Genomic DNA, 13,585 nt, shown 5'->3' with positions numbered 1-13,585 from the left:
TTTTTTCCCTAGAGATTCATGACAACAAGTTGACATGACCTGTGTGATTTGAGATGAAACCACCCATGTACTTTTATATGCTGTCACATTTGGTACAGTGTTAGACACAGCTTAGCATTTTAACACTGTTTGCACCAATGAAGTGTCATGTTAAATAATTTCATAGTAATACATTCTGTTAGGTTTGTTTGTGAGTAAGTGGTTTACGATGATGTAATGCAGATGGTGGTGATGACTTTGAATTTCATACTAATTTGGTTTCTTTCCATACTATTTATGGTTTGCAATGAACAATGTTGTGTGTCGCTGTAGCATTGACTGATAATATGTGCTGCTGCTGTTGTTTACTGTTCATTGCTTTTAAATGCACTACTGTTTTGGGAAACATTTTAAAAAATATATCAAAAAGCCTTTAAATGTCTTGCTGTTTCTGGAAAATTTTAAAAACCTGAAATGTGGTAGTTGCCTGTACTTTCATAGTATTAATTTTTGTGCTAGGTAACTGGAAATTCTAATAAATAAACTCCCTGCATCATGATAGGGTGCCCCCCGCCCCCCCCCCCCCCCCACCACCACCCACCTGAGGTTTCCTTGTGTCAGTGTAGGACCTATACCATCAGTATTATGTTTGTTCTGCCAGTGTTCATAGAAAAATATGACTTTGGTAGACATGTATGTACAATCTTAACACATATTGCATGCTGTTACAGTATATACCATTTTCTGTATTTGGTAAATATCTCATGGTATGATATGCTCTGTATCCTGTAATATGCACTCAGTTTTTATAACAGTGTATGAATAAATATTAATTTTAACTTTCTGCCTCACAGAATGATTTGAAGATGGGTTCAAGTAACCTGAAATTAGACTCGTGAATTAAATTTGAAAAAAATTGAATCTTACTAATTTGGCTGTTTTCTACATGAAACTGGTTAACACAAGTTGCTGTCCCATTATTTATCTAGCATGCTGGAAATCCATATAAATAATATTGTCAATCGGAGATAATAGTTGACCATCATTAACATAAAATGAAGAAAGTGATGGGCCTAATACTGGTCCTTGTGGGACCTCTGTTAATACATTCCTCCATTGTGGTGTTTTCGCTTTATTACACAATGTTGGCAGAATATAAGTGTGAGTGGAGCCATTGTACAGCACGTGTAGAAAAGTTTGACTTTTGATTAAGCAAGTAGAGCATCAAAGTTGGCAGTATTGAAAGCTTTGCTGCAGTCCTAAAAGTACATAATAATTTCATCTCATTTGTTCATAGCTGGTTTCAGTTTGTCAGTCACTTTTATAAGAGCAATTGTCATGGTGCACTTTCTCCGGGAAAAAGGTTATTTGATGTATAGCACTTTGTAAGCTGATTGTGAATTATGTATTTCATTGGCTTAGATAATGCTAGTAGAACACAGATGGGCTTGTAGTCAGTGTGTTCATTGGAGTATTCCATTTTGGGGAGTGGTTTTATGAGTCACTGCTTCTAGGCTATTGGGAGCTTTAGGAGGTCAGAGAACAGAGTTGTGGATTGACAAGGAAATTGATCATTGGCACTGTAATGTTATTGTGTCCTTCAGCTGCTGAACGACTTTGTCTTCTGGACCTTATTAAAGCTTATTGGCTGCAGAAATATTTTTTTTTATTTATCAACCACTGATTCGTTAAGGGAATGGATGGTATGTACACTTATACCTTGGTGAAGTGAAAATGTTGGTGTGGTGAAATATTCATTTAGATCCTCAATAGGAATTAGCGGTTCAGCTCTGGATTTGAGTTTTGCTTTCCCTAGTCTTCATAGGTTTTTCTGCAATATCTACATCTACATCTATACTCCACAAGCCACCCAACGGTGTGTGGCGGAGGGCACTTTACATGCCACTGTCATTACCTCCCTTTTCTGTTCCAGTCGCGTATGGTTCGCGGGAAGAACGACTGCCGGAAAGCCTCTGTGCTTGCTTGAATCTCTCTAATTTTACATTCGCGATCTCCTCAGGAGGTATAAGTAGGGGGAAGCAATATATTCGATACCTCATCCAGAAACGCACCCTCTCGAAACCTGGACAGCAAGCTACACTGCGATGCAGAGCACCTCTCTTGCAGAGTCTGCCACTTGAGTTTGCTAAACATCTCCGTAATGCTATCACGCTTACCAAATAACCCTGTGACGAAACGTGCCGCTCTTCTTTGGATCTTCTCTATCTCCTCCGTCAACCCAATCTGATTCCACACTGATGAGCAACACTCAAGTATAGGTCGAACGAGTGTTTTGTAAGCCACCTGCTTTGTTGATGGTCTACATTTTCTGAGGACTCTCCCAATGAATCTCAACCTGGTACCCGCCTTACCAACAATTAATTTTATATGATCATTCCACTTCAAATTGTTCCACACACATACTCCCAGAAATTTTACAGAAGTAACTGGTACCAGTGTTTGTTCCGCTATCATATGATCATACAATAAAGGATCCTTCTTTCTATGTATTCGCAATACATTACATTTGTTTATGTTAAGGGTCAGTTGCCACTCCCTGCACCAAGTGCCTATCCACTGCAGATCTTCCTGCATTTCGCTGCAATTTTCTAATGCTGCAACTTGTCTGTATACTACAGCATCATCCGCGAAAAGCCGCATGGAACTTCCCACACTATCTGCTAGGTCATTTATACATATTGTGAAAAGCAATGGTCCCATAACACTCCACTGTGGCACGCCAGAGGTTACTTGAACGTCTGTAGACGTCTCTCCATTGAGAACAACATGCTGTGTTCTGTTTGCTAAAAACTCTTCAATTCAGCCACACAGCTGGTCTGATATTCCGTAGGCTCTTACTTTGTTTATCAGGCAACAGTGCGGAACTGTATCGAACGCCTTCCAGAAGTCAAGGAAAATAGCATCTACCTGGGAGCCTGTATCTAATATTTTCTGGGTCTCATGAACAATTAAAGCGAGTTGGTCTCACACGATCACTGTTTTTGGAATCCATGTCGATTCCTACAGAGTAGATTCTGGGTTTCCAGAAATGACATGATACGCGAGAAAAAAACATGTTCTAAAGTTCTACAACAGATCGACGTCAGAGATATAGGTCTATAGTTTTGCGCATCTGCTCGACGACCCTTCTTGAAGGCTGGGACTACCTGTGCTCTTTTCCAATCATTTGGAACCTTCTGTTCCTCTAGAGACTTGCAGTACATGGCTGTTAGAAGGGGGGCAAGTTCTTTCGCATACTCTGTGTAGAATCGAACTGGTATCCCGTCAGGTCCAGTGGACTTTCCTCTGTTGAGTGATTCCAGTTGCTTTTCTATTCCTTGGACACTTATTTCGATGTCAGCCATTTTTTCGTTTGTGTGAGGATTTAGAGAAGGAACTGCAGTGCGGTCTTCCTCTGTGAAACAGCTTTGGAAAAATGTGTTTAGTATTTCAGCCTTACGCGTGTCATCCTCTGTTTCAATGCCATCATCATCCCAGAGTGTCTGGATATGCCGTTTCGAGCCACTTACTGATTTAATGCCAGACCAGAACTTCCTAGGATTTTCTGTCAAGTTGGTACATAGAATTTTACTTTCGAATTCACTGAACACTTCACGCATAGTCCTCTTTATGCTAACTTTGACATCATTTAGCTTCTGTTTGTCTGAGAGGTTTTGACTGCGTTTAAACTTGCAGTGAAGCTCTCTTTGATTTCACAGTAGTTTCCTAACTTCGTGGTTGTATGAAGAGTATGTAAAAGTCCTCAGCTAATGATTTGGCACACCTGAGTTTTACTTTTCTCACAGTCATCCTAAATTGTTTCCATTGTTGATTGTATGTGTGTTGATTATCAGAGGTCAGGTGCCATATATATTTCCTGTGTGCTGCATCTCTGATACTCATAAGATTCCAAGTTGATCAGTAAGCTGTGGTGCTGATTTTCCCCTGACTCATACAGTTTTTATAGGAGTGTGTTTATTGTAGAAATTATTGAGTCTCTCAGTGAAGTTAGCTACTTCATAATTCATGTGAAACATATTTTTTGCCATTGCCTGCCAAGAAATGTCAGGTCTCAGCTGTAAACTCGAAAATATTCAAGCACTTAAAATCTTTAAAAATCATCACTTGCAATTCATTCTTTGGATGTTATAACAAGTAAGTCATGTAACTTAAATCATGAGCAAACCAGACAGCCATGGAGATCTGATTGGTGTGAATTTCCCTATTTGGAGAATTGGTCGCTATGAGTGTCAACTGCATGATGATATGGCCCAAGTGAAAGCAGTGTAATGTTTGAGCAGGAAAGTCTATATGTCAATTTTGATATGGAGGGACTGTTGTTTAGAATATTTGTGTTCATATCTCTGGCCACAATTGTGTGTTCACCACAAAGATTCCAGACCGTAGAGTGAATTCTAAGCTTGAGAGCTGTCCAACTTTAGGAGGAGGGGGGGGGGGGATGATGGTATATTACACGAGAAGATACTTTCTGGTGAGAGATTTAATTTCAATGAACATGTGTTTAGGTTGTTTGTCTTTATGTCTGGACGTGAGAACGACCTTGGGGAATAAATTTGCATTTAGACACGCCACCACACCACCGTCTCATTAGTTATATCTAACCTGTCTCAGAAAGACATAGCCATCAAGACTTGCAGAACCGGGAAGAATGTGCATCCGGCATCAGGCACTTTCCCCAACTGAAGTATGACATGAAAGCGGAGTTCCTGAAATACGTATCTGAATTAAGTGGGCTGTTAAGGGCTCAACATTCACATGGGCAAGTTGCAGTGTATGGCCATCGCAAATTGTTTCCACTGTAATCCTGCATGTAGGAGGAATAGCTGCTTTGGAGACAGGCATCGTATGTGATGGAAAGGAGTGATGCACATAGTGCAACAGACAGATTGGAGACAGGAGAAAGTGGGGAGGTTTGAGGTCGGGTATACTTGCCTAGTGTGGAAGTTGATGGCGTGTGAGGTTACACAAAAAGACCTATTAAATAAAGGAGAATGGAAACAAAGATTATTTGTTGTGAGGAAATATGGTTGAGGATACTGACAAACGCATAAACAATTAACCATCTATACTAACGGGTTAAAATTAGTAAATGTATTTTACAGTAAATGCTCTTAATCCTCTTTTTCAGGAGCTCAAGCATGAAGTGGAGTCAAGAAGTAGTGGCAGTGAATCAGAAAGGTATTGTACAACTTTTTTATATCTCGTCTTTTTCATTTTGTGCATGTGTTGTTTTACAGCTTTATGTTGTAAGCATTGTGGCAGAAAATAATGTTACCCATGTGTGCACATAATACTGAACATTGGTGACAAGTGCCTGTAATGTTTACACATTTGATATGCCTTGACACATTCAGCCATGAACTTGTTTCCACCAGCAGCTTGTGTTCCAGTAATTAGTTAGTATCTGTAGTGCTGTAGAATGTCAACTCTTTGAAATTATTTACATGAACCTCCGGTAAAATTGCATATCACGATGAAGATTTTGAGAGAAGCGTTTGGACTCTGGAAGTTTTCAGTCTGTCATATTTTGAAGATGTGTGGATGACACTTTTGTAGAGGGCCCCACAGTGAGGAGAAACTTCATCAAATTTACCATGAGTTTGGAAATTATTGATGCCTCCCATTGATGGACGTCTGGGTTAAATGTAAAACTGACATCACCGTGGGTCATGGTGTCTTCCGCAAGCCGACAACTAAATATATTTGCTTTCCAGGAGGCAGCTGTTGCCATTCAGTGAAGGCAGTTGTGTCCCCAATAACCTTGTTCATGGTGCACATATTATTGCTGACGAGGACCGGGATCATCTACAGGAAGAACTTGAACACCTCAAAGAAGTTTTTGGAAATAAATGATATCCACCATGGAAGATCTGCAAGGCTTTGCAATCAAAACTGAAGGAGTGTGTACCATCTCAAGTGGCTGAAGAGGAAAGGATTATGAGGAATCTTTGTTCTAAAATAGGTCCTACGCTCATGAAACATGTTTCAGGCTATTTTTCTATCAGCACCAAAGATTGCTACACTCCTTGACTGTGTGAAGGGTGACTTGATTTACAGATGGCAGATGTGTATAAGTTTCCCTGTCAGTGTGATTTATCAAATAAAGGACATACTTTGCATATAGTTCAAGAAAGTTACATGGAACATTGACCTCATATCCTCCTGCCTCGGCATGATAAACCTGCTGTCGCCAAACATAATATAAAAGCAAGTCGAGCAGTTGACTGCAAGAACATGCAGATTTCAACACCTGTTTCACCCATCTGAGATTCAATTTTCAGGGAGGGTACTGAAATATATTGGTTGTGATGGTTTCAACCTTCACAAAATATTGAATCTGGCACTGGTAGTAGTTCTCTCTTATAGGCAACAACTGTTGACCAGAATTATGAAACATCTTTCACAGTAGGATCACATTACATTGTATCTTTGCCATCCTTGTATTTCTTCCACAATTATTTATCACATAGTAATACACACTTGGCTCACACCATCAGTATATCAGGTGGACGAAGTTGCTTTGCCATCAGTCTTTCTGGCTAACTCTGAAAGTGGCCGAATGGCTTGTAGCCAAAATATTAGCAGCAAACAGGGTTTGATTCTTGCTGATTTCATCAAGTTTATGGATCTCTAGTAAAATTATTCATATATTGAGAGCAGAAAATTCACACATAAATGTGGGCTGCACTTCTCAGTCTATACTGATTTGAAAGTGTTGCTAATTTCTAATGGCAATCCATATTTAAAATCATCTTGCCTGATGTATACAACTTTGTAATATGTATTTTGTTCTTTTTAGTACAGTTGCTGATACGTGTAAGGTGCTCAGTTCCTGTTCATAATGGTGAGAGCGATTCTTGCTTTGCACATGACTGTAGTCTCTGTAACATGATAAGAGATGAAATTTCTGACACTTCTTGATCATTACAATGTCATTTACATTGTAGAATATGCTTTTGCTTGCGTTGATATTCATATAAAAGCATCAGATCCATACATACTCACATCTTCTGAAAACAGCCCAAATGCACATGTTAGATAACCTCCATGGTGTGTCACACATGATTAAAAGTTAGCAATATTTATATTATTATTTACCCGTATAGACTACACAGAGCCCATATATTATACAGCTCAATATTATACTCTTCAGTGTGATAGCGAGCATTTGGAAATACCTTTGTTGCTCATGAAGCACAAGCAGTGTCATTTAAAGCCAAAAACTAGAAACTAGGTAAAGAGAAGTGCAAGCCAGCAACATCCTCAGGATTTTTCTATGTGTTGGCTATATCTCCATCAACGTTCCCAGGATTCTCCAGAAAGTTCAGGTTCATATGGTTTTTCACCTTCCATCGAAGATTGCAGATCTTCAGTGATCAGTGAAAGAAGATTTGTTGTTGTGAAAGGCTGTAATTCTCAAAATACCTTGGCTGTGTGGTAGGGCTTACATATGCCAGGCCATGCACACCAGGGAAAAATGCTGCACTGGATATCAACACTGCACTAAGCTACTGCAGTCAATTAAGTCTGCTACTGGTCAACATTGTATCCCCACAGAGAATTAAATGGTATGTGATGAACATTTAGCTAGAGAAACATCTGTTTGGACTCCATTATTAAAGAATCTGTGGAAATACACATGGCAGAAAATTAACTGTGTCAACAGGTATCAGTGAGATAACCTGTGGAACCACATCATTTCCGTCATTTGCTCTAAATGAAGATGAAAGAGTACACCAATGCCAACAGTGAGCAGCAACCCAGAAGGAAGTAGAGCTCCACAATTCCACAAGTGACAACAGTGCCTGCCATATAATGTGGTCACTCTGTGAGTATGATTTTAAAGCATGCATGGAATACAGAGACCCAGCATGCTAATAAATTGCAGAATGGTGAATGACTGGCACACGCCCAGTCGAAATATTGTGGAGTGTCGTGAATGACAAAGGGCTGCAAGCCCAAAACGTCGTAGAACACATGCTACACTTTTACTTTGACTGCTATTTGTGACAGTTACAGTCACGCTTTCAGAGGTAGCATGATGCCAATATGAGCACCACGCAGTGATATGGCTATATGTCTACATTTCTGCAGCAAAACCTTTCAAAAATGTTGTCAAAAAATTCAATAAGTAGATATATACGTTTCTCTGGGTATGAAACAGAGAAGGGGAGGCGTGATATCAGGTGTCCCATGACACAGTAGCAAATGGCAAATATAGGCCCATATTGCATATTACATAGTGGTGTAGAGAATGGTTAAGATAAATATGTTAAACCCACTAACTAAAAAAATTTCTCATGCAGCCCTGTACAAGTAACATAGGCTGATGACTCAAAACATTATGACTCCCTGCTTAAAAGCATGCTGCTCCCACTTTGGAACCCAGTGCAGCAGCAGTACTGCATGGCATTGATTCAACAATTCCTCCATAGGTTTCCAGAAGTATGTGACAACACATGTTTATGCACAAGTCATGCAAAGTAATGAAGCTATGGATATCCTGGACTGCTTTTATGCAAATGAACTGTCAAGCTCAGGGTGACAAGGTATTGGCAGACAAAAGAGGGCAATGGTCTATGATGTCACACCAGATGGCAGCAGAGAAAAGATGGTGAACAATTATGTCACATAGTTTGTGACCCCCCCATTTTTAAGGCAATTGTGTTATGATGACACCACGTGCATTGTACAAGTAGAAAAAAATCTGTCCATTATCTTGTTGGAATTTAGGAAATGTGTTTGCTTCACTACCAATCACATGATCGTCAAAAATTGATTGGATATGTTCAAATTGGCATCATAGGAAGCCATATAAAAAAGACAATAAATAAGAAAGTTCCACCTAGCTCAAGAACTTGTGACATGATCATCGAAAATCAGTCGCACAAGTCTGAAAAGGGTATTAGGAAGCTACATAAAAAAGATTGATAAAAAAGGGTAAGGGAGTAGAATATTGTTGATGTACCACTGTTCAATATGATTGGTGCAGATGACAACCCAGGGGGGTCCTGCAGTGAAAACAATAATACTCCAGACCATTACCCCAGGTTGTCAGGCCATGCATTAGACAGCAGCATGTATGGCATCCCACCATTGTTCGGATCATTTAGTGACATCTCTCTGGCCTGAAATCTCATTGACTGGAATAGAATTATCTGCAATGATGAGTCCCACTTCTTTTCATAGCAGGACCCCCTCGGTTGTCATCTGCGGCATCACTACAACACTGGTAAGTGGACAATATTCTGTGCACCATATTATTGCCCTTTATGGCAAGCCATCGTGGCCTTACATTTCAGCAAGACAAAGCCCATCTGCACAAGATGAGAGTTTCTACTGCTTGTCTTCATGCTTGCCAAACCCTATCTTGGCCAGCAACGTCACTGCATCTCTCCCCAATTGGGAACATTTGGAGCATTGTAGGCATGGCCCTCCAATCAGCTTGGGATTTTGATAGTATTACGTGACAATTGGACAGAATTTGGCACAATATGCCTCAAGAGGACATCCAACAAGTCTACCAATCAGTGTCAAGCCAAATAACAGGTTGCCTAAGGGGCAGAGCTGGACCAAAGCATTAGCAACACCATCTATTTGTGGAGCTATTCCTCTTAAATAATTTATCCAATTTTTTATGAAATTTTAATCATTTGTTTCTTCACACATGTACATCACATCTACAGATTTCTGCACTATTCGAGTTATTTCTTTGTGGTGTGTGGTTTTTTTTTTTTTCATGGAGCGTATATTGGGTTCAGATAGTTTTGTCTTAATGTTCCATCATTGAGAACTGTGCAAACATTTTGAACTTTAACTATGCAGCACAAACAGGATATACATTTAAAGAAATCACACCATAATGATTAATTTATTAATGAAATTACTAAGGTGAAAATATTTTCTTAATTATTTTTTCCACACATTTACAGCTTAGTGATATTCTGGATGGTGGAAAAAAAGGTATACTGGTAAGAATTCTATTCATGAATGTTAACCCATGTGGTGTGCACTACACTTGTTCTGTCAAAACATAATTAATGTTACAGATAATGGTGATAGGTCTAGAATTTCAGCATTGGTTTTAGCAGAAAATCAGGGTTCTTCACAAGATAAACCACTCTCCAGGTACTCAGGACTGTTCCCTCTACAACATACATAGGACTCATTGAAATCTCGTACTTATTATATATTCTGTAATTCACAAGATTGCAGGTATGGTCAATGTGATATGATTGTCTGCAGGACACTACAGCCATATTAAATGTACATCATGCTGTGATCTTGTCAGATGTAGAATTTCTGTTAAATACCTTCACAATCATTACATACCTCCCAACACGTGAGTCGTTTTTCTGCAGATGTTATTGTAGATGTCAAATGTAATGCAGATATCTTAACTATAAATGCAATTAAGGACTTTCAATGCAAACCTCAATGCAGTATGAATCTCTAAAGTTAGTTCTGAACATCATGTGACTGACAGTTTTGTAGTTTTTCACCAATATTGGATCCAGCTTCTGCTCTATATAGTTCAGCAGATAATTGACTGTAAATGACAGAATGCAGATTCATGATACAGAATCTGTTGTTTAATTCTGGATGCATGTTCCCCAAATGTAGTTTAGGAAAGTCTGTTATTCCCTTGGCATACATTATAAGCTGCCTGAAGAAATACATGTCCAAATGTTGAGCATATTTTGTAATTTTAGGTGGATACCTGTTCTCTGCTGTATTGGAAATGGCTATGTCAAAGCTGAGCTGGGAAGGTAAGGGAATTAGAATTAATGGAAGAAGGCTTACCAACTTGAGATTTGCTGCTGATATTGCCTTACTGGCCAAAGACTTTGCAGAGCTCCAAAACTTAGTTACAGATCTTGCATCGGAATGTCAGCTGGTTGGCTTGAACATGAACCTTTCCAAAACAAAAGTAATATCCAACAAATGGGTCCCAGCTGGAGATGTGAAAGTCAAGGACAGTCTACTAGAAGAGGTCAGTGAATATGTCTACCTTGGCCAGATTATAAATATGAAGGGAGACATAAGGCCAGAAATCTATCGACGCATCAAGCTTGGCTGGCAAGCATTTGGGAAGAATTCAAAAGTATTCAGATAAAAAATGCCAGCAAATCTGAAGAAAGCAGTATTTGATCAATGCATTCTTCCTGTGATGACGCATGGCTGCGAGACATGGACACTGAACTCATTCACAAAACGGAACTTAGGACAGCACAGAGAGCCATGGAGAGATCAATGCTGGGCCATACAAGAAAGGACAGGAAAAGGGCAGATGACATCCGGTCTGTGATGAAGGTTAATGACATCTTAGAGAGAGTAGGTTCCTTGAAATGGCAGTGGGCTGGCCACGTTGCAAGAAGAAAAGACAACAGATGGACGAAGCTAGTACTGGAGTGGAGTCCGAGAGAGCACCGGAGGCCTAGAGGAAGACCACCAGACAGATGGGACAAAGACATCAAGAAGATCGCTGGTAACACCTGGCAGAGAACTGCCCAAGACCGTCCCACTTGGAGAAGACTTCTGAAAGCCTACCTGAATCCACAACTCGAAGAGGCCACATCATCTAATGATTGAATTGGCTGATGATGATGATGATGATGATGATGATGATGATGATGATGATGATCTACTTCTTCTGCTTCAGAGGCTTCCAGTAGTACTTCCTCATCCTTATGAACAGACTAGGAGTCACAAAGTACTAGTGATATTGGCTGGAAATGTGGATTCAAAACGCAGAAAAAATGTCTGCAAATGTTCTTTCATCTTTGTCCTTGCATCTACAAAGATATTTGGATGCCATTGTTTTTTGTTTTACTATTTCCCTTGATGCAATGGATCCAAACTTTCCATTCAGTTCTTGGATACATATGTGGAGTTTGTCTGCCCATCATCCATCCATTGCTATATTAGCATTGATCATGTAGCCGTTTGTGTTACACCGTTAATCGATTGCAATGCAGGTCACAGTGACATTTTCTAATTTGTGAGTGAACTCTGCTTTGAGCAATCTTATCACACTTCTTGGATGATTCATTCATAAATAAGAAAACATAAGGAAATATCTTTCCTGATGCCATTATGGTGAAGGAATGACTAATCTTGTTCTGAATGCGATCTTTTGTATGTTGATTGGCACTGGAAGCCAGTTTGATTGGTGTTAATTACATAATCATATGCCTGCTTATCTGGGTGGGAACCTGCTTGCCTCCCATGCACTGGGCCGGGGTTCGATTCACGGCCAGGTTTGAGATTTCCTCCACTCGTGGACTGGGTGTTGTGTTGTCCTCATCATCATTTCGTCCTCATCATCAGTCACAAGTTGCCCAATGAAGTGCCAACTGGAATGACTTGCACTTTCTGGCTGAACCCAAATGGGACCTCCAAGCCGACAATGCCATATGATCACTTTTTCATTTATTTCATAATAGAGGTCCAGATTATGGATGACTACTTTAGTATATATCTAGAGTCCTTCCACAGCTGCCAATACTCTGTCTAAAATCACCCCTTAAGTCACTGCTAGAAGACTACATGTGCAGTTCTATTTCTTTTGTTACCTTGCATATATGTATCCTTAATTTGATTGGGAAATAAAAGCAATTTTTTGGTGGTATACTATTTTACATCATATGTGAGGTGCAGTAAGCCATTTTTCTCAGTAACTGTTTTTTGTTCATCATAAATTCTGCCTGCATGGTGATCAAACCAATAGGAGCAACAATATACTTTGTTATGGAATTTGTAAATTCAACATGTATGGATTTAATATTTATGAGTGTAACAAGTGCAGGTTTAGGTACTGTGGGTAAATGAATTTGTACATTGCTCTGAGTCATTCACATGTACACTGTGCTCCTGCCTATAACAGGTGTCATTATTGAATATAATTCTAACATATGATTGCCATGGACTCAGTCTTTCTAACACAATTGATAATGCACTCTGTAGTTCACATAAGTTGATAATAATTGAATGATGCAGGTAAATGGATGAGTCCCCAGATCTTACCTTGAGTGTTGCATTCCCATACATCTCTGTGATGGTGACCTTAATACGAAGTAGAACTATATCTGGAAGAGGAGATTGAGACGGTTCATACTCTGTTGTCATCTGAGTATTGATGTACAGTGTTGCACATTGTAGCTCATCTCACTCACTCTGTACAAACTGCACTGTAGCACAGTGTTCAGTATTCTCAATTTTTATTACTACTTGGATAGCACAGTGTTCAGTATTCTCAATTTTTATTACTACTTGGTATTCACTGTCTGCTTTTATTGCCTTTATTCCCACACATAGATCCACTGATGGTCAAATTATGTGTTCTGATAAACAGTAGTAAACAAACCACATAACTGTCACTTTAGGAAAGGGTGAGTGTGTTAATCAGATATATCTGCACTGCTGTGGCTCAACAAGTAGATGTTTGAACATCATACAGTCCATATGAATCACTTTGGGGGATCCAGTTCCAGTATGTCAATTTCCACTTGTTCAAACAGACGTGTGCCCTGCTCTAATACCTCAATGGGGTATTGGCCTGTTGAAAAGAACATCATAAGTATTT

The 13,585-nt window shown here is 39.5% G+C and overlaps 1 protein-coding gene across 12 annotated transcripts in view; it reads left to right on the top strand.

Moving 5' to 3' along the window:
• Window positions 1–13,585, top strand: part of LOC126210598 (zinc finger protein 501-like) — a 129,920-nt gene that overhangs the window by 97,340 nt on the left and 18,995 nt on the right. For all 12 annotated transcript variants that reach the window (XM_049939875.1, XM_049939869.1, XM_049939868.1 and 9 more), the window contains one exon: window positions 5,129–5,178. In XM_049939875.1, coding sequence (XP_049795832.1) covers window positions 5,129–5,178 — 50 coding nt within the window. The remainder of the gene's footprint in view (window positions 1–5,128; window positions 5,179–13,585) is intronic.

Source organism: Schistocerca nitens, chromosome 10 (genome assembly GCF_023898315.1).
Source record: "Schistocerca nitens isolate TAMUIC-IGC-003100 chromosome 10, iqSchNite1.1, whole genome shotgun sequence".
NCBI classification, from domain to species: domain Eukaryota; kingdom Metazoa; phylum Arthropoda; class Insecta; order Orthoptera; family Acrididae; genus Schistocerca; species Schistocerca nitens.
Note: the sequence above shows the minus strand (reverse complement) of the source record. Positions and strands in the feature narration are given on the sequence as shown.